This window comes from Haliotis rubra, unplaced genomic scaffold (genome assembly GCF_003918875.1).
Source record: "Haliotis rubra isolate DU_JTF1 unplaced genomic scaffold, ASM391887v1 Scf206, whole genome shotgun sequence".
Lineage (NCBI taxonomy): Eukaryota > Metazoa > Mollusca > Gastropoda > Lepetellida > Haliotidae > Haliotis > Haliotis rubra.
Genome location: NW_025766070.1, coordinates 468,870 through 496,040, shown reverse-complemented (window position 1 = coordinate 496,040; position 27,171 = coordinate 468,870). Strand labels below are relative to the sequence as shown.

At 41.6% G+C, this 27,171-nt stretch overlaps 1 protein-coding gene and 1 non-coding gene across 2 annotated transcripts; both read left to right on the top strand.

The window, feature by feature from the left end:
- Window positions 1–1,123: 1,123 nt before the first annotated feature.
- Window positions 1,124–1,251, top strand: LOC124276143. The gene has a single exon (XR_006898420.1). It is a non-coding gene; the product is annotated as a U4atac minor spliceosomal RNA (small nuclear RNA).
- A 3,415-nt stretch (window positions 1,252–4,666) lies between these two features.
- LOC124276112 (N-acetylated-alpha-linked acidic dipeptidase 2-like) lies at window positions 4,667–25,934 on the top strand. The gene is made up of 18 exons (XM_046711770.1): window positions 4,667–4,981; window positions 6,495–6,783; window positions 7,756–7,881; window positions 8,511–8,697; window positions 10,193–10,283; window positions 11,109–11,201; window positions 12,944–13,029; window positions 14,334–14,453; window positions 15,428–15,513; window positions 16,273–16,336; window positions 17,521–17,588; window positions 19,502–19,590; window positions 20,228–20,309; window positions 21,016–21,096; window positions 22,897–23,062; window positions 23,796–23,877; window positions 24,086–24,178; window positions 25,058–25,934. The coding sequence occupies exons 1-18, from the start codon at window positions 4,752–4,754 to the stop codon at window positions 25,233–25,235; spliced, it is 2,211 nt and encodes a 736-aa protein (XP_046567726.1). The 5' UTR covers window positions 4,667–4,751; the 3' UTR covers window positions 25,236–25,934.
- The last annotated feature ends 1,237 nt before the right edge of the window (window positions 25,935–27,171 follow it).

Sequence of the window (27,171 nt, the reverse complement as noted above, 5' to 3'; positions counted from 1 at the left end):
AAACAATATCTTACGGGATGTCAGAGTTGCAATGGCCCTCCAGTTTTTGACGTTCGTCATCAGATCATGATTTAAGACCCAGTGGTTGGAAGCGTGAATTGTGATTGTATACCATAAACAGCCTGGAACTCGTTACCAACATATAAAACTGGTTCGAGGAATTGGCCCCGATTCTCCTCCTTACATTAGCGTGAGTATGGTTTTACGCCGCAATATTCATGCAATATTCTGGGGGACACCAGACATTGGCTTCACACATTGTACTCACATGTGGAATCGAACCCTGCTTTTAGAACTGACGACTGGACGCTTCAATCATCAGGCTTCCCCACCGCTCCTTTTCATTAGAATGAGCGAGTACTGTTTTATGCCGCCTTCAGCACTGGGACACCAGAAATGGGCTACACACATTGTACCCATGTTGGGAATCGAACCCGGGGTTTCGGCGTGACGAGCGAACGCTTTAACCACTAGGCTACCCTACCGCCCCCCTTTGAATCAGAAGGCACATTGAAACAGATGTGCTATTGGAGACTGCGTCCTTATATTATACAGCATCGTCTGTGCGTCACGTATTAGGCTAGCTGTTGTTTAACGTTGTACAGGGCAATCGTCCTCCTCTGTGGACGTTAGCCTGTAAATAACTACTCAAATCTGGACCCGATACACCATATAACCCGTGACCCGTGACACATATTATACGTCCATACTACCAGACAGCAATTACAGCAATCAAGCAAGGGCGGGGCGATCCATTACTTGTTCTTACGATCAGAAGTTATTTGGGAACAATCCCACGCCGAAATATGAGCATTATTTTTAAAATGACCTCTGATAAATAGATGAAATGAATACAGCAAACCCTTGTTAATTTGAACTTTATTTATTTGGATACCTCCACCCACTGAAATGTTTTAAGCTATAAAAAATACATGCTCAGTTCAGTTGTCTTTTTCTTGTTCAAGTCAAATGACATAATGTTTGTAAATGTGGTTTTAAGATGTGTTTGAAATAATATTATTTATCAATACAAATATTCAAATCATTGACCCAAGGACAGTACACCCATTTTCTGAGCAAGTGGTCCACATACATCATGACTAGCGTTGTGGACTAGCGTTCAACCGTCCTTATCGGGGGCTGCGAGCTTGCTCGAGGATCGCTAAGTGAGAGCAAGACTGCTAACACCCGTGAAATACATTTACCGCACCGCCTGCCTGAACAGGTGGGTTTGGTGCAATTTTTGGGGCCTTCATGGGAAGGAAAAATATCTGATAAAAATAATAGCAGAAATCTCTTCAAGAGAACCGGGAACACTCGGCCACATGCTGAACTATTTTGTTTTTAATTATACAGTACTTGAAAGGCGAACGAACATGATGAAATTAACAACCCCCCCACCCACACACACACACACACACACACACACTTTGTCATAATACATTATACTGTTATCTTTGCATATGAATCCTATCCAGTTGGCTTCGTGATCTATCTATCTATCTATCTATCTATCTATCTATCTATCTATCTATCCTTGGGGGCGGTGGGTAGCCTAGTGGTTACAGCGTTGGCTCGTCACGCCGAAGACCCGGGTTCGATTCCCCACATGGGCACAATGTGTTAAGCCCATTTCTGGTGTCCCCGCCGTGATATTGCTGGAATATTGCTAAAAGCGGCGTAAAACTAAACTCAGTCAGTCAGTCAGTCTATCTATCCTGGCGCTCGGCATTACACAAGGACTGGTTCGCTCGGAGTCAGTATAATGTGTCTGAGTGGGGTATTCATGCTTCACTGCGGCATGGTATCTCAGTGGGCTAGCACTATATAAAACAAGCTTCCAGTCTGGGCTAGTACAAGCAGCCGCACATACACATACACACGCATGCACCTCGTCATATGAGCGAAATATTCTCAAGCACGACGTTAAACCCAATTTCATCTCACCTCACCTCTCTCTCTCTATATATATAGATATCAGATACCCCATTCACCTCTGTGCAGTGACCTCTGGGCACTGGGTTGCCCCACCTTGCGTTGTTGTGTAAACATGTTTTATCTCTATATAGATTCACTCTGCGCATTCGTCCGACGAAGAAGCAACAGTTAGCTCTGAAACTTCGTATAAAGAATAAGAAAAATGGTTACGTGGTTATTTTAGTAGCGCTTCATGTAATAACAGTTCCCTGGTACGACTATTTAGATCGCGACTTCTACATTAGCTATTTGAAGTTGTCTCCCTTAGACCACTGCAAATTTAATTCCCGCGTAAACGAATGAATACGTTGTGGTTTTGACTTAGACTAACAGCTAGTCTCTGAAATATACATATTTTACAGAAAATAAAAGTTTTAAAATTAAAATTAAATGCAATAAAAAGGAGCCCGGAGACTTTCTTCATTTTCAGAACAGTGAATGAAAAGAGATACATCTTTTAATCAGACATGACAAGTGTTCACGACTGTTCTAAGGTTATTATATTTAAATTGTTTCCCATAAGAATTGTATTGATTTCATGTCTGTAACGTGCTTATGATCGTGAAATGTTTCAGTGAGTGAGTGACTTCAGTTTAACGCCGCTTTTAGCAATATTCCAGCAAAATCACGGCGGACTGAAACCGCGGTAATCTAGACATGCCACACATTCTAAAGTACTGTCGGAAATGCTAGAAAAAATGCTTTTTAGCCTTAATATCTTTATATAAAGGTGATAAATGTACTATTTTGTCAATATATCCACTCGACTATAGTGTACCTAATTTTTATTTCAATCGATTTAACATTCCCATGCATTTAAAGGGCAGTTTACAGGAGAGAATTTGGTACCAAAACAGCAACTTCAGATTTATTCCGAGTTCAACAGAAATCTGAAATAGTCTTTACATTTATGCTAATAATACAGGTGGTGTAAAAATATGAATTATCATTATTTCCTAAACAAATAAATGTTGAATGTTTGTGTTACTTTACTTAGTTATCGTTTCTTTATTGAAGAAATATTAATATAAATGTTAAGTCTTGATAAATAAGTTTCCCGTCATGCATGCACATCTTTATCACATGGTACAGCGTCCACTATGGCCAACGATTTGCAGTCGATTGTTGCAAAGGTTTATAAGTTTTTTTATGCTTGAAAAAGACAGAGGTAAACCTTTCATTAGTTTAGAAAGGGTTTATTACAGAACTTGTAGAGCTGTTGGTATGTCTTACCAACAAGTTTACAATATTGTAAACAAATCAGACAAGACAGGGACCGTCTCAACAGCAAAACTGGGACGTAAAACCATCCTTGACAACTTTGACAAGGGAGTGCTTAGACGGGCGGTCTACAAACTTTATGAGAATAATAATAATTAATATATATATATTCTAAAGACGCTACACCAGTGACTTCGTTAAATCTTGGCCAATGTTCACAACTAGATTAAACTGACCGAATTACATCCATATTTTTTCAATGAAATATACTGTTGACATGCAAAGCATTTATATACACGTTGCACATTTCTACAATCAATCGATAATATAACACATGTGATAGGATTCTTTCCAATGTACAGTAATGCGAATGTTTATTTAAAAACACACACATACACAAATGATCCCTTACATAACCACTACGTATACTATACGTACACATATTCAACATTTTGCAGAAAACATCTATTGAGATGACCCTCGCCGGCGTGTGCTCAGGTGTTAATTTCACCTGTCGATACCGTGGATGCTGATGACGTAACACAGGCAATTAATGTTTGTATCAAATAACGTCCCACTACCCCCTTTTTTTCTAAGTTTTTGGTATTTTCATCAGTAAAACACGCTTTAGAGCATGTCTCAAAAATTCTATTCCCTCGGTCTACATTAGGTAGATGTTTCTTGAAGTGATATTTGTTATTTAGTAACTGTAATACCTCTGAATTTTAAATATCAGTCAAAAGCATTTTTAGCATTTCCGACAGTACTTTTAGTCTTGCATGGGCTGCATTGGGTATATTTGTTTCCAGGGTCTGTATGAGTGAGTGAGTTTATATTTTTACGTCACACTCAACAATATTCCCGCTATATGGCGGCGGTCTGTAAATAATCGTGTCTGGACCAGACAATCCAGTGATCAACAACATGAGCATCGATCTGTGCAATTAGGAATCGATGACATGTGTCAACCAAGTCAGCGAGCCTGACCAACCCGATCCCGTTAGTCGCCTTCTTACGACAAGTCTGTATGACAGACTAGGTTTAGACTGTGTATTATATGCTACTGTGCATATATACAGTGTATGAAATACGCCAAAAACCCAGCCAGACATCAGGGCTGGTATCTTCAAAATGTTACCAGCCCAAAATGGATTTAACCAGACCAGACAATCCATAGAAAATAACTCAGTCTAAATGTAACGCTCAATTTGAAAAATATATTTTAAGATATGGTGAATTTACTCAGATGTTTGGAACATGTTATCGAATTTTTACCAGACAATCCGGCTGGCTACCTATAAATTTAGACCGTCCGTCATAGAAAGCAGCTCCTAGATATTCAGACCCTAATTTTACATCTAAATATCTCTCACCTAAATAACATGTCATCCACCAGATAAGATGAAGAACTGGATGAAAGTCAACTGAAGCAAAGAACATCGGGAAGTGTTATTCTGATCACGTCACGACCTGCTTCATTAATCCAGAGCGTTCATGCAGGTAAAGGCGCTCTGCTCTCACTGTTACCGCGACATTACCTGACAGACGGCAACATGGCGCTGCCCACCCTTTCTGGACCACGAAGGAAGCTGATCTTGGCTGGAGTGAGCCTTGTGGTCACCTTCATCGTCGGTCTGCTGATTGGTAGGTTCGCCATCTCTTCACAGGGAAATGGCGCGAATTTAAGTGGAGTTCCTCGGGCGATTATTCAAGAAGCAGACGACACCGTTCACGAGAAGCTTGCTTCCAGAATCAAGGCGGAAAATATCCGGGAAAACCTCAGGTACCATATAACATATACGCTTTCAAGACTAAATAGTAAATAACTGATTTTGTAGATGTGGTTGGTTTGAATATGGGATTTAAATAAAAAATAATTTTTTTTATTTTTTTATTGTTCCCAATATGATGAGTACAAAAACATCTTCAAGCATATAGAGGAATGTGTGCACATACAAGCTAGTGGGCTCAATAGCGATATAGTACACTAAGTGCATTGAATATCAATGTTAGTGATATGTTCTTTGTTTAATAGTCATTCAGGGTTAAATTCAGGGATGAGAGGAAACCATTTGACTAAAAAGCTTTCAACATTATTATTTCTTCTGGCAATGAATGATTCAGTGGTAAATATGTCTTCAATATCCTTAAGTAATTATCAACTTTTGGAATTGTTTTGTCAATGAGCAAGTGTAAATATATCTCTTAGCAGATAAGATTATGTGGTTCAATATGGGTTCTACCTAAAGCCAAACCAAATCAAAGATTTTGTCAAATTAAGTGTTTGGATACGTTTCGTAATCCACTGTTCAAGTTTCTTCCAGAAAGTTTTGGTTTCATCACATTCCCAATATACATGGCATAAAGTTTCAACAGAATCATTACACAAAGAACATATTGTATTGTCCACCAGATTCATTCTAAAAGTTCTTTTTTGGTATAAACGATTCCGGTGCAGAAATTTATATTGAAAATCTAACAGTTTCATATCTCTTTAAATTTTTTCACAAGTATGAAAAATCAAATGCCAATCAAAATCAATACAGTCAAATAATGTTTTCCACATTTTTGGCACATGTGAGGTTTAACATTTTCAGATAACAATTTTTCATAAATAATTCTTGAACCTTTTCTTGGGGATATGAAATCCTTTTGGAGTGAATTTATTGTGAGGTCATTAATGTTTATATATCTATATTCCTTTAAAGTCTTTTTCCAAGGTTCAGGTAAAATATATATAACATATCCAAGATCTAAGTGAGTACCTTTTATACCAACTTTAAGCTTCAATTGATCAAAGGATATAAACCCATGTTCATCACAAAGATCTTTGATCGTCAAGATTCCACTTTTAGCCCAGTGACTAATGGAATATGGGACTTACTATGACACAGGGTGGTGTTCATTTCTGGACTGCCCTATTGGAAAATTCGATAGAACGTACACTTGGAGTGCGGAATGTCGGTGGTTGAATCCAAAGCCATGTCAAACGATAAAAATGGTTCTTGTTGTGACACTATAACCAGGGAATGCTGTCACCCAGACGCCTAAAGGGTGGTAATTCCATGTAATAGCGTCATAGTGAGTTCGAATCCCAGGTACGCCTTGATTATGATCCTTGTTGTGTCAGCACCATGCCCCTCTAAAACCTGTATCGGTTCAAGGTTTTGCCTTCTTAATTTTTCCCATGACAATATCACAGCATCCAACCAAACGTACCAACTTGTTCAATGGAAATGGTTTAGATATTATACTTTACTCGAAGTTGACTCTAGATTCTGCAATGTGTATTCCAGGCAACTGACCTCCAAGCCCCATCTAGCGGGGACTCCGGCCGACTACAGACAGGCCAAGGAATTAGCTGACCTGTGGATACAGCAAGGCTTTGATGACGTCACCATCACGCCTTATGAAGTGCTGATGTCCTACCCAGATCTCGCGAGACCTAACGTGGTGCGGGTTCGAGGCCAGAATGACGAGATCCTGTACGAGTCGCCCTTGACGGAAGCAATCTTGACGCCCAGAGAGAACGTTCCCGGTGTCGTGCCGCCATTTAATGCCTACTCTGCGAACGGTACAGTTACGGTAAGACTGTTGTAACTAAACTGGGACCTGTTGCACAAAGTGTTCTTGGCATTGTCGTAAGTCTGTTAACGTTCTGGAGTTAAGAACATCTTGGCGCTAACATCGCTTTGTTAAATGAGGTACTTGAGGTACCCTTCGTCGGTCTATTTTACCGTTAGTAACGACAGTCTGAAATGAGATATCTTTAACGAATGGTTTGTGGTTCCACGATGCGATCCTATGACTAATTTTTAAGAGTGTTGAAAAGTTGAAATCGCCCAGCGATCACTTAGTGCAACTTTTGAAAGTGAGTGAGTGAGTGAGTATAGTTTTACGCCGCACTCAGCAATATTCCAGCTATATGGCGGCGGTCTGTTAATAATCGAGTCTGCACCAGACAATCCAGTGATCAACAGCATGAGCATCTATCTGCGCACTTGGGAACCGATGACATGTGTCAACCAAGTCAGCGAGCCTGACCACCCGATCCCGTTAGTCGCCTTTTACGACAAGCATAGTCGCCTTTTATGACAAGAATGGGTTGCTGAAGACCTATTCTACCCCGGTTCTTCACGGGTCTCTTTTGAAAGTAGGGGGTTTTAGGTGAATATATTAGAACAGCATGTACCGTAGCGATACGGTGGTCGTCGTTCTAGACGGGTAAGAGTGTAGACCGTTGAGAGTTTAGCTTTACCCCGCGTTTAGCAATATTCCAGCAATATCACGGCGGGGAACACCAGAAATGGGCTTCACACATTGTACCATCTGGGGAATCGAACCCGGGTCTTCGGCGTGACAGACGAACGCTTTAACCACTAGGCTACCCCACGATCCCAAACCATTTAGAAGAATGTCAGTAGATGGTAAAGTTATTCACAAGATTATAGCATTATGACTAGTTGGCTTCTGATAACGAACGAACGAACGAACATATAAGTAAAGGAATAAATAAATATTGTATATAACAGTTCAGTGACATCTGTCTTGATACAGGGGGACCTGGTGTACGTCAATTACGGACGCGACGAAGACTTCAAGTACGTCACAGAAGACGTCAACATCAACGTCACGGGGAAGATCGCCATCGCCAGATACGGCAAGATCTTCAGAGGCGATAAGGTACGTCCCCACTACATGGCCAACAATACCAACATGAATGTTGGCCATACTTCCACGTGGTGTTCCCTCAATGTCATTTACGATTTGCGAGGATAGGTAATCGTCACCCCATGTTAAGTGGTATATAATATAAAGTATTATTTATCAAAGTTAGGATTGAGTTAATTGTATAGAATTTGGTAGAAGGTTAAACTGGCCTGACAACTGGTACTGTTTAGCAGCATATTGTATGTTATGCGAAAGAACTTGAAGTACCTCCTTTTCATTTGCTTTAGTTATCACGCCATAACATGACACTTTTGGTAAAAAGATTATGTTTTTTGGACATCAACTGAGACATTTGTAGCATGTCGATCTACGCAGAAATGTAATTTTCCAGTGTTTTGGTTCTGGTCACGTTTGATCAAAGATATGAAGAATTGCTAAGGCACATTTAATCGTTCCATCAGCCGATCGTATTTCTATCGGGCTATCATCCTTGCCAGGATTTTGCCATATTGTGGTGGTACCTGCCGTGGAGCAAACTACATACATGACTTCATTTTGAGACCAATCAAGGCGAGAAAATGTTGTGCGGAGTTGAACCAGTTTTTTGCTCTCAATTTCAACTATTGCAACTATTCCGACAGGCGAAAGCGGCCCAGAAGTATGGAGCGATCGGTTTGATTATATACACGGATCCTGCTGACTATGCCATGGGAGCTAACTCTAGTGATGTGTACCCTCACAGTTGGTGGCTCCCACCCACAGGGGCTCAAAGAGGAACGTTGTTCGTCACTGACGGTGATCCCGAAACTCCCGGGTACCCGTCTATTGGTAAGCATTCTTTGAAGAGAGTTTTAAAGGCTTTGAGGTTGCCATGTGGTTAAAGCGTTTGTTCTTCGCGCCAGATTGTTACAATGTGTGAAGTCCATCGGCGGACAAGCCTGTTCACTCACTCACTCACTCACTCGAACCCGGGTCTTCAGCGTCACGAGCGAACGCTTTAACCACTAGGCTACTTCACCACCCCAGTTGAATAGTGAGTTGTTGGGTTTTACGCCATTGCAGCAAAATTTCAGCAATACCATGGCGGGGAACGCTAGAGATGGGCTTCACACATTGTACCCATGTGGGGAATTAAACCCGGATTTTTGTTTCGGAGTGACGAGCGAACGCTTTAACCACTAGGCCACCCTATTATGTAGATTAAGGCACAAGAGAAACGCAAAGTAACGTTTTGAAAGTACCAAGCGGCTTGTTTCCCAGTGAGACTCTCAGAGATGACAGACCGCCTCCGTGGTGTAGTGGTTAGAGCGTCCGCCCGGAGAGCGGAACGTCGCGGGTTCGATCCCCGACCGCGTCATACCAAAGACGTTAAAATATGGTACTTGTTGGTCCCTGCCTGGCGCTCGGCATTAATGGGTACAACAAGGACTGGTCGGCTCGGAGTCAGTATACTGTGTCTGAGTGGGGTATTCATGCTTCACTGCGTCATGGTATCTCAGTGAGCTAGCACTATAAAACCAGCTTCAGTCTGGGCTAGTACAAGCAGCCGCACATACACACACACGCGCATGCACGTCGTCATATGAGCGAAATATTCTCAAGCACGACGTTAAATCCAATTTCACCTCACCTCACCTCACCTCACCTCACCTCACCTCACCTCACCTCACCTCACCTCACCTCACCTCACCTCACCTCACCTCACCTCACCTCACCCTCACCTCACCCTCACCTCACCTCACCTCACCTCACCTCCTTCCCACCTCACCTCACCTCACCTCACCTCACCTCACCTCACCTCACCTCACCTCACCTCAGAGATGACAATCAAATGATACATTTGTTCTGGCCTATTCCAGATGATTTGATAAAACTAAGACATGGATACATGTTGTAAACGAATGTATGGCCTTGTTTCAAGACTTTTACCTGAATCAACTGAATCGTAACCGATTAAGAAAACCTACCCAATGTTTTTTAAACCGACGACGTGGGCTAAATGTACGTATTATGTCTCAGTGGCTGGACGTGGTAAAATACTTTCATTCAGTACCACCTGATTTTCACAGGAGAAATTCCAATTTCATCGTGTTATAAACTTGAATCGAGAATCCTTATACGCCAAAGACAATCCACATCTCGACTGGGTTGGTTAGATCGTTTACTTTGTGCGCTGATCATAAGGCGCTTGATTCCGGGGCGTGTGTTCGAATATATAATGGGCCTTAAGCCGGAAAATAAAAGTATATGTACATTACCGTGTTACACACCCCGAGTTTTATGCTGTCTCAGCAAGTAATATAGCGTTAGTCTCTTTACGTAGACACGGCGTACCGCGCTCCCGAGTCTCAGATCAACCTGCCTGCCATCCCCGTCCACCCCATCAGCTACGGCGAGGCTGAGAATATCATGAAGTGAGTGCATCCTGTCTTGTAGTCCATGTATTATCTTGTAGTAAGTGAGTTTATTTTACGCCGCACTCAGAAATATTCCAGCTATATGGCGGCGGTCTGTGAATAACCGAGTCTGGACCAGACAATTCAGTGATCAACAGCATGAACATCGATCTTCGCAAATGGGATGTGTCTACCAAGTCAGCGAGCCTGACCATCCCATTCCGTTAGTCGCCTCTTACGACAAGCATGGGTTACTGAAGATCATTTCTAACCCGGATCTTCACGGGTTTAGTAATTTGTGATTAACCAGTCATGGTGGACTAGTATATGATGCGAATTAGGTTTCAGCTGACTCAGTTGATGCATCCAATTTGCTCAAGTCAAATGCCAGGTCCAGACAGCCGATATATGGTTGGAATAATGTCGAGTGAACAAACAAACAAACAAACAAACAAACAAACAAACGCTGTCTTTATGCCATATCGATAATCTCTGAATACAAATTCAGTTTTTAGGACTGCCAATTGAACCGAGCTTAATACAAGCTCTATCATATATTTATTTAGATGTACATGGGGGTGAGGGAGTATGGTTTTATGCCGCTTTTAGCAATATTCCAGCAACATCACAGCGGGGGACACCTGAAATGGGCTTCACACATTGTACCCATGTAGGGAATCGAATCCGGATCTTCGGCGCGACGAGCGAACGCTTTAACCACTAGGCTACCTCCCCGCCCCTAAATATACATGACAAAGCTAATCATCCCGATCAAAACTGGAGTAGTGTTGCAGATATTTAGCCAGTGGAATTAATGATTGGAAATGTTTATTCTGTCAACAGGTACATGAGTGGGCCAGTTGTGACTCCGGACTGGTCAGGAGGGATGAACATCGTGTACAGATACGGACCTGGTTTCAACAACCAGACACTCAAGTACGGACTTTTAGAGCTATACTATCTCATCATCCTAAAATATCATCATTACAGTGAGTGAGTGAGATTAGTTTTACGCCGCACTCTTCATATAGCAATATTCCGGCTATATGGCGGCGGTCTGTAAATAATCGAGTTTGGACCAGACAATACAGTGATCAACATCATGAGCATCGATCTGCGCAATTGGGATACGATGACATGTGTCAACCGAGTCAACGAGCCTGATCACCCGATCCCGTTAGTCGCCTCTTACGACAAGCATGGATTTCTGAATATCTTCACGGGCTCATCATTACATTCACACCAGTAGAACTATATTAACATACAGTATATACCATATGGTATTCTACTCTGAAAATGTTCATTACCATCCGATGCTAACATATTACCGTAGTTAATCTGTATAGCAGATAAATGAATGAGGGCGTAACCCCTCTATTCTTCCAGTAGTAAGTTATTATCAAAACTTACTTTAAAACATTTTCTGCATAGTCTTTGCATGCGCTTGTGATGGGTGCCACCGGCGGGCAGAATGCAGTCATCGTTTTTAGACTCCCTGGTATCATCACCGTTTTGATAGTGATTCATAATACATGCTCATGACATAGTTGGAATGGAACAATAGACTTGTCCATGGACACAGAAGTCTTTATTCGCTTCTTATGACATAGTTGGAAGGAACAATAGACTTGTCCATGGACACAGAAGTCTTTATTCGCTTCTCATGACATAGTTGGAAGGGAACAATAGACTTGTCCATGGACACAGAAGTCTTTATTCGCTTCTTATGACATAGTTGGAAGGGAACAATAGACTTGTCCATGGACACAGAAGTCTTTATTCGCTTCTTATGACATAGTTATGACATAGTTGGAAGGGAACAATAGACTTGTCCATGGACACAGAAGTCTTTATTCGCTTCTTATGACATAGTTGGAAGGGAACAATAGACTTGTCCATGGACACAGAAGTCTTTATTCGCTTCTTATGACATAGTTGGAAGGGAACAATAGACTTGTCCATGGACACAGAAGTCTTTATTCGCTTCTTATGACATAGTTGGAAGGGAACAATAGACTTGTCCATGGACACAGAAGTCTTTATTCGTTTCTCATGACATAGTTGGAAGGGAACAATAGACTTGTCCATGGACACAGAAGTCTTTATTCGCTTCTTATGACATAGTTGGAAGGGAACAATAGACTTGTCCATGGACACAGAAGAAGTCTTTATTCAGACTTCCATGGACACAGAAGTCTTTATGATGACATAGTTGGAAGGGAACAATAGACTTGTCCATGGACACAGAAGTCTTTATTCGCTTCTTATGACATAGTTGGAAGGGAACAATAGACTTGTCCATGGACACAGAAGTCTTTATTCGCTTCTCATGACATAGTTGGAAGGGAACAATAGACTTGTCCATGGACACAAAAAGTCTTTATTCGCTTTCATTAAACCTTCATAAATTGCATTTTGTTTCGACCACAGATTCTACGAACTTTGAAAGACATAATTGGAAACAAAATCATTAAGAGAAAGCCTAATTGTGACACTACGTGATTGTGACGACGTGTCCGTCACTACAAAGGTGATATTGCTTTAGCCCACATGACAATGTCTTGTCATTTTGAAAACCATTTACCCGTAATTTTATGAGGTAAATGTCGTTTGAGGCACATATATACTGTCTGAGCCCTTCAATTTGTAGCTCATTTCGACTTCCAATATCCTCACAGACACGTGGAGATGCGTATTTCAACCCAGAACCAAAGGAACGTCACGTACAACACTATAGGCATCATTACCGGGGCCGTGGAACCAGGTGCGTGAAGTGATATAGACACAGTTATACGATGATACTGTTAGATGGATAGGGCGAATAGACTCTATCCTCTTATCAAGAGAAGCCATATTTATGAGAATACTTCTCAGCTATGCAGTTTTGACGTGTTCTGTTTCTCCGTGAGGGATGTGCAATTGTTTGGAAGCGATTTGAAAGCATAGATTGTGACAAAAATAGATTCATCAAACTGTTGTCTTATTATATACTGGTCAACTTTTGACAATGATGAGCGAGTTAGACTATCGCTGCGGTGAACGATGTTTTAGGTATCATTGGCTGTCTGCATGACGTGGGACAACCTGGAGAGACGCACGTCTTGGAGTCGTACCTCTTGGAGTCGTGAACCCCACAGGCACGGCACTAGCAGACCTGTCAGAATCAGACCGATTCCGGGATTCGAACGTAGGATCATATGATCCTGAGCCCTGTTTCTCATAGCGGTCTTAGAGCTATTACTGTCCTAACTATATGTTAACGTATAGGGGGCGGTGGGGTAGCCTAGTGGTTAAAGCGTTGGCTCGTCACGCCGAAGACCCGGGTTCGAATCCCCACATGGGTACAATGTGTGAAGCCCATTTCTGGTGTCCCCCGCCGTGATGTTGCTGGAATATTGCTAAAAGCGGCGTAAAACCAAACTAAATCAGTTAACGTATAGGAGGCACGATAGTCGTAGCGTTACATGATTGACTGACTGACTGACTGAGTTTGGTTTGACACGTGAAATCATTGCAACTGTGTTAGCGATGCAAATAATAACAATTACTGGTCATTATGCATGTGTAATAGTAGTGAGTGAGTTTAGTTTTACGCCGCACTCAGCAATATTCCAGCTATATGGCGGCGGTCTGTAAATAATCGAGTCTGGACCAGACATGCTGGGATCAACAGCAAGAACATCAATCTACGCAATTGGGATACGATGACATGTGTCAACTCAGTCAGCGAGCCTGACCACCCGATCCCGTTAGTCGCCTCTTACGACAAGCATGGGTTACTGAAGATCAACTCTAACCCGGATCTTCACGGGTAATGTGTAATAGTATGATATACTGCAATGGACTTACTAGTTGAACGTTGTCTATGCTTCCCTGCATTCAGTGATTGAGAGAGGTTTGCGAGCCCTTTAGCGTAAATCCGTTTATTTGATAGTGACGGACACCGAGAACGGGTTCACCTTGGGGACTCGAACCTGCATGTTCGGCTTCACGAACGACTTTTTTCGAACAGGCTACCCATGAAATTTTTCCATATTTAAACATATTTAAAGTTACTACTGTTTCCAGATCGCTACGTTATTCTGGGTAACCATAGAGACGCATGGGTGTTTGGAGCAATGGACCCCTCCAGTGGTACTGCGGCCATGATGGAAGCGGCCAGGGTCATGGCAGAGATGGTCAGAAGTGGTCAGTTGATTCTGATAGCTATTATTATCAGTGTATTCAACACACCGAGGTTCTACATATGCAATGAAATCTCGTCCACGCTGCATCATGGCGTTCATCTATGAATGTCGAGGTCGTGACAACAGTGGTTGTAGGCCGCAGCGCCTGCCGACACTGCATATTTCCAGACCTTACATGTACTTCGTCTTAGACGGTGTATCCAGATAATGGGGTTCTGATAGGTGACCGTAACAGGGGGGAACATATTTTTGAGCCATTGGATATATATTTTTAAATATTTAATTCATGATGGGTATTGATAGGTTTTATGATAGGTTTATTAAATATAGACTAACATTCACAAGAAAGTACAAACATTACACTTTTGCATTATTTAAAAAAGAAAGAAAGAAAGAAATAACACAGCCCCACCCCTCCCCACCCCATCAAAGCAAACAAACCAAAACAACAACAAAACAATGCCACCCCTTAACGCCACCCCCCAAACCAAAAACAAACATAAAACAACGCCATCCCCAAAAATAGAAACAAACATAAAAAACCCCCAAAAAACCTCCCACCCCCACCCCCAAACCGACAACATATAATACACAACAAATCTCACACAAACATTGTGTACGTGTTGCCAAAACAGTAATGCAATGGTTCATGCCCAATTCAAGAGTATACGTTCTTTTGTACTTTACTTTCTTTCTTTCTCTTTACTTTGACTTCCTGGGTCCAGTCTGTTAGGTATCTCACACCAACATTATAAAAGATGTTTCTACGGCAAATGATGTTTCAGCTTCAAATTTGTATCTGCTTATAAGCTGCCCAAGTGGTGTTGTTGGGTGTAGATGGGGTGTAGATGGGGTGTAGATGGGGTGTTGTTGGGTGTAGATGGGGTGTTGGGTGTCAGATGGAGTGACGGGATCAGGGGCGTAACCTTGCACATACATGTTGTTCCTCCACCTGGATACATTTCACTCCCACAGGTGAGTGGCGTCCTCGCCGGTCCCTCGTCTTCTGCAGCTGGGGGGCAGAGGAATACGGCGACCTTGGATCTTTCGAATGGGTGGAGGTACGTACACACAATGCCATTTAGGAAGTGGTCAAATGTAATATGTGTTGTCTTGGATTACACTTTCTAACTAAAGTGCAGATTTTAGTATATTTATTAGGTTGAGTCCCATTCAGGAATCGAACCCACACTGTCCGGGTTAGGCAACTAATCGTCGACACGGCCGCGGGTGGAAGGATGGATGGATGGACGTGAGGTGAGGTGAAATTGGGTTTAACGTCGTACTTGAGAATATTTCGCTCATATGACGACGTGCATGCGTGTGTATACATGTATGTGCGGCTGCTTGTACTAGCCCAGACTTAAGCTGGTTTTATAGTGCTAGTCTACTGAGATACCATGCCGCAGAGAAGCAGGAATACCTCACTCAGACACAGTATACTGACTCCGAGCCGACCAGTCCTTGTTGTACCCATTAATGCCGAGCGCCAGGCAGGGACCAACAAGTACCATATTTTAACGTCTTTTGGTATGACGCGGTTGGGCATCGACCTTCCGCTCTCCGGGCGGACGCTCTAACCACTACACCACGGAGGCAGTCGTATGTGTGTGTGTGTGTGTGTGTGTGTGTGTGTGTGTGTGTGTGTGTGTGTGTGTTTTGTGTGTGTGTTGTTTGTCTGTGTTTTGTTGTTGTTGTGTGTGTTGTTTGTGTGTGTGTTGTTTGTGTGTTTTGTGTGTGTGTGTGTTTGTTTGTTTTTCCAATTGACAAACACGAACAGTAAACACACACCCCGAGGACTGTACATTTCTATGTTTCAGGAGTATATGAAGAATCTTGGCGCTCGAACCGTTGCCTACCTGAATGTAGATATTGCTGTTTCAGGTAAACAGTCCCCGACCAATTACAACATCGATCGCTAGTCATACTTCTACCTCTGTTACAAGAACGTCATCTATTTTCCCTAAAATACCTGTTACTCGATACTTAGCAGACGTACTGTTATTTGTCGTTTGGAAACAAACACATATTAAATACATAGTTGTGGGTGGCGGGTGCTTATAATCATGGTTAACCCTTTTCTCCAACACCTGGTGTCCTCGCTGATTATTAGTGATCCACTGAGGTAGTTCACCCCTGTTTCACGCCCTATGGAATCTGTTTCGGTAGACGGTGGAGACTGATTATTGTCTGCCGTTGACAATATTACACAACATAAGCAGCAGTTAGTCATTACATTCTATCGCAAGAAGCACATTCTCAGTTTCTACACACAACTCAGAACTTCTAACCACCACTCAAGACACTGACATAGCAACTATGTAAAGCCTGTTACAATGTATCATATATAGTATGTACAGAATGTTATTTTGTTCAATTTCTTTTCCTTTCAAAACAAACAATGAGAAGAATTGTTACAATTCCTTCTCTGTTATCAAAGACACACAGTTTCTCTCGCAGCAACCCATACTTGTTGAAGGAGGCGACTAACGGGATCGGGGGGTCAGGCTCGCTGACTTGGTTCACTCATGTCAAATGTTGTATCTTAACTGCGTAGATCGATGCTAATGATGTTGATCATTGGATTGTCTGGTTCGGTTACTGATTATTTACAGTCCGTGGCCATATAGCTGAGATATTGTTGATTGCGGAGTTAAACAACAAACAAACAAATCTATCGCAGATGAGTGTAATTTGACTTAATAAGATTATTATCGTAATGTCATTCGAAACTGACCCCAGACATGGCTATTCACTAGCGGGTTGTATTGATATAGATCATATCTCACACACACACACACACACACACACACACACACACACACACACACACACACACACACACACACACACACACACACACACTCTCTCTCTCTCTCTCACACACACACACACACACACATGCCAATAATGGTTGTCACCCCCTCCCCATCCCAACCCCCAACACACCTCACACCCCACCCCTCTTCAATTAAAAAAAATGAAGGGGGTGACAACCATTATTGGCATGAGTATATATATATATATTATATATATATTCACTGGATAATGGATATGGGCAATTGCAGGAACTCGCAGCTTGTCAGTTGGAGCTACACCCTTACTGAACAGAGCTGTGTATGAGGCGGCTAAGCGGGTAGGTACCATTCTGGGGTGGTCACAGGAAATGAGTCGGATCAGTGAAGATCCGGGTTAGAACTGGCCTTCAGCGACCCATGCTTGTAAGAGATGACTATCGGCATCGGGTGGTCAGGCTCACTGGCTTGGTTGACACATGTCATCGTATCTCAATGTATGCTCATAATGTTGATCACTGGATTTTCTGTTTCAGACTCGAATATTACAGACTTCCTCCGTATAGCTGGAATATTGCTGATTGCGGCGTTAAACAACAACAAACAAATAAAATAGAACATTAATTGTATTTGGTATAATTTTAACTTTATTAGAAAGGACTTTCTCTTCTGAAATTGTCCGGGAGTGTTTGCTGGTGAACTAACCAAGAGCATAGTGTAGATCTTGATATGCGCAGTGTGTGCATTGAAGCCTTAATTTCTGGTTTGGTAATCAATCGTTTGGTATGTAATGGTACTCAATCGTTTGGTATGTTATGGTAATCAATCGTTTGGTATGTTATGGTAATCAATCGTTTGGTATGTAATGGTACTCAATCGTTTGGTATGAAATGGTAATCAATCGTTTGGTATGTTATGGTAATCAATCGTTTGGTATGTAATGGTAATCAATCGTTTAGTATGTAATGGTAATCAATCGTTTGGTATGTAATGGTAATCAGTCGTTATGGTAATCAATCGTTTGGTATGTAATGGTAATCAATCGTTTGGTATGTAATGGTAATCAATCGTTTGGTATGTAATGGTAATCAATCGTTTGGTATGTAATGGTAATCAGTCGTTTGGTATGTAATGGTAATCAGTCGTTTGGTATGTAATGGTAATCAGTCGTTTGGTATGTAATGGTAATCAATCGTTTGGTATGTAATGGTAATCAATCGTTTGGTATGTAATGGTAATCAATCGTTTGGTATGTAATGGTAATCAATCGTTTGGTATGTAATGGTAATCAATCGTTTGGTATGTAATAGTAATCAATCGTTTGGTATGTTATGGTAATCAGTCGTTTGGTATGTAATAGTAATCAATCGTTTGGTATGTAATGGTAATCAATCGTTTGGCATGTTATGGTAATCAATCGTTTGATATGTAATGGTAATCAATCGTTTGGTATGTAATGGTAATCAATCGTTTGGTATGTAATGGTAATCAATCGTTTGGTATGTTATGGTAATCAATCGTTTGGTATGTAATGGTAATCAATCGTTTGGTATGTAATGGTAATCAATCGTTAGGTATGTAATGGTAATCAATCGTTTGATATGTTATGGTAATCAATCGTTTGATATTTAATGGTAATCAATCGTTTGATATGTTATGGTAATCAATCGTTTGATATGTTATGGTAATCAATCGTTTGGTATGTAATGGTAATCAATCGTTTGGTATGTAATGGCAATCAATTGTTTGGTATGTAATGGTTATCAATCGTTTGATATGTAAAGGTAATCAATCGTTTGGTATGTTATGGTAATCAATCGTTTGGTATGTTATGGTAATCAATCGTTATTTAGAAATTCATGTAGTGGTGAAGCCAGATAAACAATAAGCATAAAAAAGAAATATTTAAATTTCAGGTTACTATATAATCGAGTGAAAGATCCACTTCATGTAAAGTAATCAGTCATGCAGCGTCCAGGTCAATGACATAACTAGGTCACTAGGTCATGTAACGTATCAAGTTCATGTAATATAATTAAACTTAAGTAAGTCATGTAAGGTCCTTTAACATAACCGGGTCACTTGATGTAAGTAGGTCATGAAAAGCAATTTTAATTTTTTTTTATTTTCAGCTCTGTTAATTTCACAAATTTTATACGAATATAAAGCTAATTCCCAGTTTCATTCCGTTAAATTTGTTATTTATCATATGTATATTGTCTATATAACTTATTGTTATCTGTTCTACGGCCAGGTGGTTAGCCCACGAGGGGACGGGTCACTGTACGACGAGTGGCTGAAAGCAGTTCCTCAGACAGTTTCTGGACAGTCACCTCAACCAAGGTGAGATCTCGAAACCGGGATATTACGCGTGCGTGCGTGCTTGCGTGCGTACTTGCGTGCTTGCGTTTTAAGTGTTGATTTCCAAACTGAAACAGTTACTGATATCAGTAACCATTAGGCAAGATACACCAAACACACCACTTCTTACAGCAGCGACAGCTAATGTATCTTGACAGACAGACATACAGACAGAAGATTTATTTAGGCCATGGGCCAAAAACAACGGTTACAAAAAAATTGTATGATTGCACAGTCGTGGGTATTTGTGGATGTACATATAAAGTTTGACATACAATAATTTAACAGAGAAATGAGGGATGGTAACCCAAGAGTAAATAATTACAGTATATTCATTGTACTTTCCATTTTAAAGATATGATAAACACATTTAGCAATACTAATCAATAGTTGTACATTATTAGTTTGTAACATTTGACGTGTGCCAAATACGACTAACGCGATGTTACTATAGTTACCCAAACCCGTTATCATGTATCCTGACTTTCTTGACCGGAAGGAAGTAACTGACTGAGATATATTTGTGTGTATTTCACGTTCATGGCGTGTAACTAACATACCGCAATAAAGAAACAATATCGCCACATTTCAATGAAGATATATTTGCTTCCTAACTCAGGATTGACCCCCCAGGCTCAGGGAGCGACCATGACCCCTTTCTGCTGAAAGCTGGTATCCCGGTAGCCAACATTGGATACAAGGTAACGCTCCTTCAAGGTCACTGTCTAGACCGACCCACACTTGTCGTAAACTTAATTGAACCGATAGGACACCATGGGGGCCAGTGGTCTAGAATCCCGTTTCCCCTACTACTCAGCAGCAACTAACGGGGTCGAGTGGTCAGGCTGTATGACGTGGTTGACGCATGTCATCGTATCCCAATTACGTAGATCGATTGATCACTGGGTTGTCTGGTCCAGACACCATTTACAGACAGCCCTCACATAGCTGGAATATTGCTGATTGCGGCGTTAAACAATAAACAAACAAACGACCACCATCCAGACCTCGCACAGGCCCTCGTGTCTTTGCGAGGACTAAAGATTAAAAAAATATTGTTCTTGAGATGACCCCCGACTCAAAATGGTTCACACTGTACAATACATCCTGACAATGAAACATTTCGAGTAGGGGTCATCTCAAATTTATATATATGTTTAAACAAAATTTGAATCCTCGCAAAGACACGAGGGTCAGCTGATGAGGATGTGTGTGTGTCGTCGTGCTCCGTTCGTGCTCATACGATCAACCACTAGGTTAATTACCACAGACGATCGTGGCAAAACCGGAATATTACTATCGTTTTATAACTGCATTCACGCATACGTCAGAAATGCACGAAAAAAATTCTAATAATTGAATATTGAGTATGGTGACTGATATTGGACACCATTTTGTTTGTTTCAGAGCGAGTCTCAGTACCCGTTGTACCATTCTGTGTACGAGACATTCTACGCCATGGAAAAGTTCTACGATCCGGACTTTAAGGTTTGGACAGCGAAATAATACATGCTAAACTTCCAGTATGTATTATCGGATATCAAGAAGTCATATACTCTCCCAAAAAAGAAACGCATCATGAAAATAGCAATTTCATGTAGCAATGAATTAAAACGTGATTCATTTTACAAACGGTTTTGCTCTGTTTATGAGTCCTATGGTGTTTATGTTTTGAAACATCACAACAAAACGCACCATCCGTAAAATACCCGTATTTAATAGCATGATTTTCAATTTCGGCGTGTAGTGTCACAGAATACACAATTCACATGCAATGCACGTGAAAGTTGGGGATCAGATAGTGTCAATGATGGGTATAAAAGGTTGATCGCTGTCTGTCGATTATTCACTGTATTTGGAATATTGTTGACGAACGCAAAATGCCACGTCTAAGTGAAGCCAACCGTCATATCGCCATTGGTTTGCTTGAAGCTGGCCAGTCTCAACGTGCAGTTGCCCGACGCATGAATGTTCACCAAAGCACCATTTCACGGCTCTGGGAGAGATATCGCCGGCAGAATTCGGTAGCAGATGCTCCTCATAGTGGGCGACCTCGAGCGACCACTGCGGCGCAGGATCGCTACATCTGGGTACATCACCTGCGTCATCGAACTGCTACTGCGACCAGTACCGCTCGACAAATACCCGAATTGAGGAGGCTTTCTGCACAGACCGTCAGGAACAGGTTGAGAGAGGCTGGTTTACGTGCCAGAAGACCTTATTTTGGCCCTGTGCTTCGACAACAACATCGTCGACATCGAGTTCAATGGTGCACCAACGTTCAGGCCTGGAACCTACCGAATTGGCGTAGAATCTGGTTCAGTGATGAATCACGATTTCTATTGGAACGACGCGATGGAAGAATGCGGGTGTACAGACGTCGACGTGAACGTTTCGCCGACGCTTGCGTTCCCCAGGTGGACAGATTCGGCCGGGGCAGTGTTATGATGTGGGGGAGAGATCACCTGCCGTAGGAGAAGTGATTTGGTGATGATCCAGGGCAACCTGACAGCTCAACGGTACTGTGACGAAATCCTACGCCCACACCTCCTTCCAATCATTGATCGCCAGAGGGAGTTGTTTCAACAGGACAATGCCAGGCCCCACACAGCACGTCACACTAGAGACTTCCTCCAGAACCACAACATCAATGTGCTCCCCTGGCCCTCAAGATCAACAGACTTAAACCCGATCGAACATCTGTGGGATGCCCTGGACAGACGGGTGCGACGCCGTAACCCTCAGCCCCAGACACTTCAGCAACTCGCACAGGCACTACAGGCAGAGTGGGCTGCGATTGGGCAACACGAGATTCTGAGACTTATTCGTTCGATGCCGAGGCGATGCCGTGCAGTTCTGGGATGCCCACGGTGGTCACACGAGGTATTGACTTCAGCGTCACCACACGTCTCCATGTGACACTCAAACTGACTTTCCTCGAGCTGGTGCCAAAGACGGATAAGTCTGCATTCCCAGTGTGCAATTTCGCTATATTTCATTGACTCATAACGCCTACAAGAGGTTTCAAAATAAACATAAAAATACAGTTGAAATTCCTATATGCGTTTCTTTTTTGGGAGAGTATATTAATGGAAACAGCTGTGTGTTTCGTCTTGTGAATTATGCATTGTCCATTTTTTATCAACCTTTGCGATATTATAGGTATAGCTTAAATTGGCGAAACAATCAACACAAAAAACTTACTAATGATAAGTGTGAAAAGTGCTTAATTCGGAGTCTTAGGAACACAATAGTATGTGTTTAGACTCGTTATCATTGGTTCTTTAGATCCACGCCAGTGTGACGTCATTCTGGGTGGAGCTCGCTCGCAGCCTCTCCGACTCCCTCGTCCTTCCCTACAACGTCAGCGACTACGCTGTCTTGCTGGAACAGAGCAGACACGACTTAGATAATGAGTACGGACCCATATTGAAGCTCAACGTGGCTAACTACTGTGAGTTGTAAGCAAATGCAAAAGGGTGAAGGTCGATTGGGATTCAACATCACGCTCATAATTACCGTGACGTGTACATAAGTAGGTGTGTGACTGTGTCCAGCCAATCGGGGCGGTGGGGTAGCCTAGTGGTTAAAGCGTTCGCTCGTCACGCCGAAAACCTTGGTTCGATTCCCCACATTGGTATTATTTGTGGAGCCAATTTCTGGTGTCCACCGCTGTGATATTGCTGGAATATTGCTGAAAGCGGCGTAAAACCTCAGTCACTTAACCAAGCCTATCAGTCCTTGTTCTATACCCTTAATGTTGAGCGCCAGCCAAGGAAACAATAAGTACCTACATTTTTTATGACGCGACCGGAAGTGGAACCACAGAGCTTTCAATTTCCTCTCAAACGTTCAATCCGGTCAGTTGTAAACAGAAAAGGCTACGACAACAATAGCAATGTTTACTTATGAAAGATTATAAGGGGATAATTTTATTTTATTTTACCAGTAGAAAGGTTGTACGTTTAATATAATGCGAATGTCGTAAGTCGTTGTTAATGTTTTAATCATCCCAGTCCTTCCATTGAGTAAAGCCGATAAGTATTGTTCTCACACCGAGTCGGTCGTGTAGTGGTTAAAGCGTTAGCTCAGTACTCCGAGAGATTCGATTCTGCACCTGCACAGTGTCATTCGTAAGTGATTGGTTAGATAAGTCTTAAAGCCTGTTTTCTCTTTATGTTCAATAGCTGCCCTTGACAGCTACATCAAGGACTTCAAGAGAGTAGCAGCTGAATTTATGAACAGCCTAGGAGCAGTCAACAGAAATAAGTATGCAAGATTTCAAATACAATGTATGTTTTTTTATAATTACGAATTTTACGTTGACTCTTTTGATGTGAGGCATAGATCGTAAGCCTACCTTTAGCAAGCTGAATGAAGGTCACATCACCCGTTCTCGTGCTGCACCCAATTTATTATGTCATGAACATTTACGTCTGCACGAATTTCATTTTGTAAAACTGGTTGTGTATTTCAGCCCCTTGGCGGTTCGTGCGGTCAACGACCAGATGATGCAGCTGGAGCGAACCTTCATTGACCCTGCCGGTCTTCCCGGAAGAGCCTATCACAAGTACGTTGTTTTCGAAGACGTAGTCTAGTTGTTCGTTCACTCAAACTAACGCATATTTCTTTGTTTAACACCACACTCAGCAATATTTCAGCTTTATGGTAGTGGTCTGTACATAATCGAGTCTGAACAAGACAATCCAGTGATCAACATCATGAGCATTGATCTACGCAATTGGGATACGGCGCAGTGTATGAAATAAGCCAAAAACCCAGCCAGACATCTGGGCTGGTAACTTCAAAAACTTACCAGCCAAGACGAGATTTAACCAGTCCTTCTTAAATACTAAACGGACAGTGCCAGTGGACACGTTATCTGAATATTTTTTTTTCACCCGTCCATCGGGCTGACTAGCTGTAAAATTAGACCGTCCGGCAGAAATCTAGCCCGTCTCGGGCAGTCGGACGGGACTTATTTCATACACTGATGATACGGTAACTGGTGTCAACCAAGTCAGCGAGCCTGACCACCCGATCCCGTTAGTCGCCTCTTACGACAAGCATGGGCTGCTGAAGACCAGTTCTAACCCTGATCTTCACGAGTTAAAAGACTACATCGACAACGAAAATCATAATGGTAGCAATATTATGTAAAAACATGGCTACAGCGTAAACTGTGTCATGTGGCCGCACCAGAACTAAAACACATTGACCTTTCCGTAGGTGTCGTTTGAACTGATTCAAGAGCGATTTGTCACTTCTGGGATGTTTGATGCTCTTCTAAGACACCCCCACCCCACCCCAAGATTTTAATAGTTCAAGACTGACCTGACCGTAAGTCACGGGCTACGTTAACCTTAAACTAACATGCCCATATAACTAAATCAGAATATGACTTAGACATCGTACTCAAATATTGAACATGTTTTTTTGGTTAATCCAGACACGTGGTCTTGGCCCCGAACATGTACAACGCCTATGCAGCTTCCAGCTTTCCTGGATTGGTCGACCTTCTGGGCCAACTAGATGCCTCACGTGATCACGACAGCCAATGGAAACCCATAAAAAAAAGAATTTCTCCATTCTCCTTTTCATCATCCATTCAGCTACTTCGTCACTGAAAGATTTCAGCCATTTTGTATTTAAATAATCTCCACACTTTGAGTAGCGAATCTGTTACGAATGGTAACATTCGTTTAGGTACTACATTCGTTTAGGTACTACATGGTGTGGAAAATTATTAAAAACATAAAAATACGATTGAAGTGTCCCATGTCACGAAATAATAACATGCGCTACTGATGTACAACGAGTAAGTGAGTGAGTGAGTGAGTGAGTGTGGCTTTAACGCCGCTTTGAGCAATCTAAAAATTACCCCACGACCTAGCCGCACAGTGTTGAAAACCCAAAATGAGACTTTTCTTGGACGTTCACCACTTTAGTGAGGCGGAGGGGAAGCCTTGTGGTTAAAGCGTTCGCTCGTCACGCTGAAGACCCGGGTTCGATTCCCCACATGGGTACAATCAGTGAAACATATTTCTGGTGTTTCCGGCCGTAATATTGCTGGAATATTGCTTAAAACGGCGTAAAACTAAACTCACTCACTCACCACTTTTGTGACATCGAGGGTCATAATCAGTGCAAATCAGCAGATCCTGCACAAGGAGTGGTAGACAACGATGACACCCGAAAATAGTATTAGGAGAATAGGTTTTGGGCAGTATTGAACAGATCTCGAATTTCACTCCCTTACTTATTGTGTAACAAGATTGTACGGAGGATTTTGTTTTGCACCAAACAATAAATAGTATACACTCACATTACAATGTGTTCCCTTCTTTTCCCGTCAGTTTATGTCATTTTCCTTTCACTAATGTGTAAACGTTCGACGTTCTACTATTTCATTATATTTGAGTGTACACTCGAATTTCAAGTACATATTTTAGATAGCTGGTAGTGGCTCATGTGATATTATCTACAAACTGCTTTTATATATTTCTCTCAAACACAGTGTGCGAGAACTGATACTTATATATTTGATAATGATGATAATATAACAATCAAGCTCGACACAATATTAAAACGATTTAACAACATGACATTGTGATAAGTGAGTGAGTGAGTGATGATAACATAACGTAAGGTATGAGAAGATACCGCAGGATACAAATGTTATCACCCCGAAACATTTTTTTCTTCTATCGTAGTTCCAAAATAGGTCACATTTCCTGTTTCTTATATACATAATTGTGACTTTATAAAATAGAACTAAACAACACATATTGTGAGTATTACTAAAAACTGTGAATACCAAAAGTCTGTCTAAGTTAACGTTGATGTGTGCTGACCTTCATTACGAAGTTGTAAACTAATATACGGTGTGTGTTAAGCGTTAAGACTACATTTATGCTCCGGTCCAAGTCTATAATCAGTCGGGATCGATATACGCTCGTTTTGATTGCAAAGTTTACTTGATAAGCTTTATATGTTCAAGTCGTTAAAACTACATGTCTGTCGAGAAACACGCTCTCTGAGAAAACTATCAGATAATTTTAGTCATTTCTGCATTTATCATTAAGTCTTGCAAAGCTGCGAGGTAATCTCAAGATTTAAATAGTCATCAGTGTAGATTGGCAGCATTGTAAGTATTGTTTAAAGTGACAATTGTTCGTGCGACCATATCACGACATCCGAGACCATCGGTGGTATAAATAACGGCCTTTATTCGGGGTATTCCACTGATGAGATACACCGAATAAAGACGGGCCATTAATAGATACTTCTATTGGTTATTTTAAGGTAGGTTATGTTCACTTCATTCATTGTATGTTCTTAAATTATGTTCCAACTTTCTATTGCATTCTATGTTGTCAGTTGATTTTAATTTCAACAAGTTAAATTACACAGTATTAAGTGCACCAGTGAAGTTATTGATTATAGTTAGGTCAGTCATGTAGCACTATACTAACAATGTGGTGTACATAGACTGACTGACTGAGTTTAGTTTTACGCCGCTTTCAGCAATATTCCAGCAACATCACGGCGAGGGACACCAGA

What these genes read in the sequence shown, in the direction of transcription:
- LOC124276112 (XM_046711770.1), top strand. Translation starts at nt 4,752, where the DNA reads ATGGCGCTGCCCACCCTTTCTGGACCACGAAGGAAGCTGATCTTGGCT. An exon ending in TCCCGGGTACCCGTCTATTG is followed by an intron (nt 8,698 to 10,192) that starts GTAAGCATTCTT and finishes CTCTTTACGTAG; the next exon opens with ACACGGCGTACCGCGCTCCC. An exon ending in TTCAACAACCAGACACTCAA is followed by an intron (nt 11,202 to 12,943) that starts GTACGGACTTTT and finishes ATATCCTCACAG; the next exon opens with ACACGTGGAGATGCGTATTT.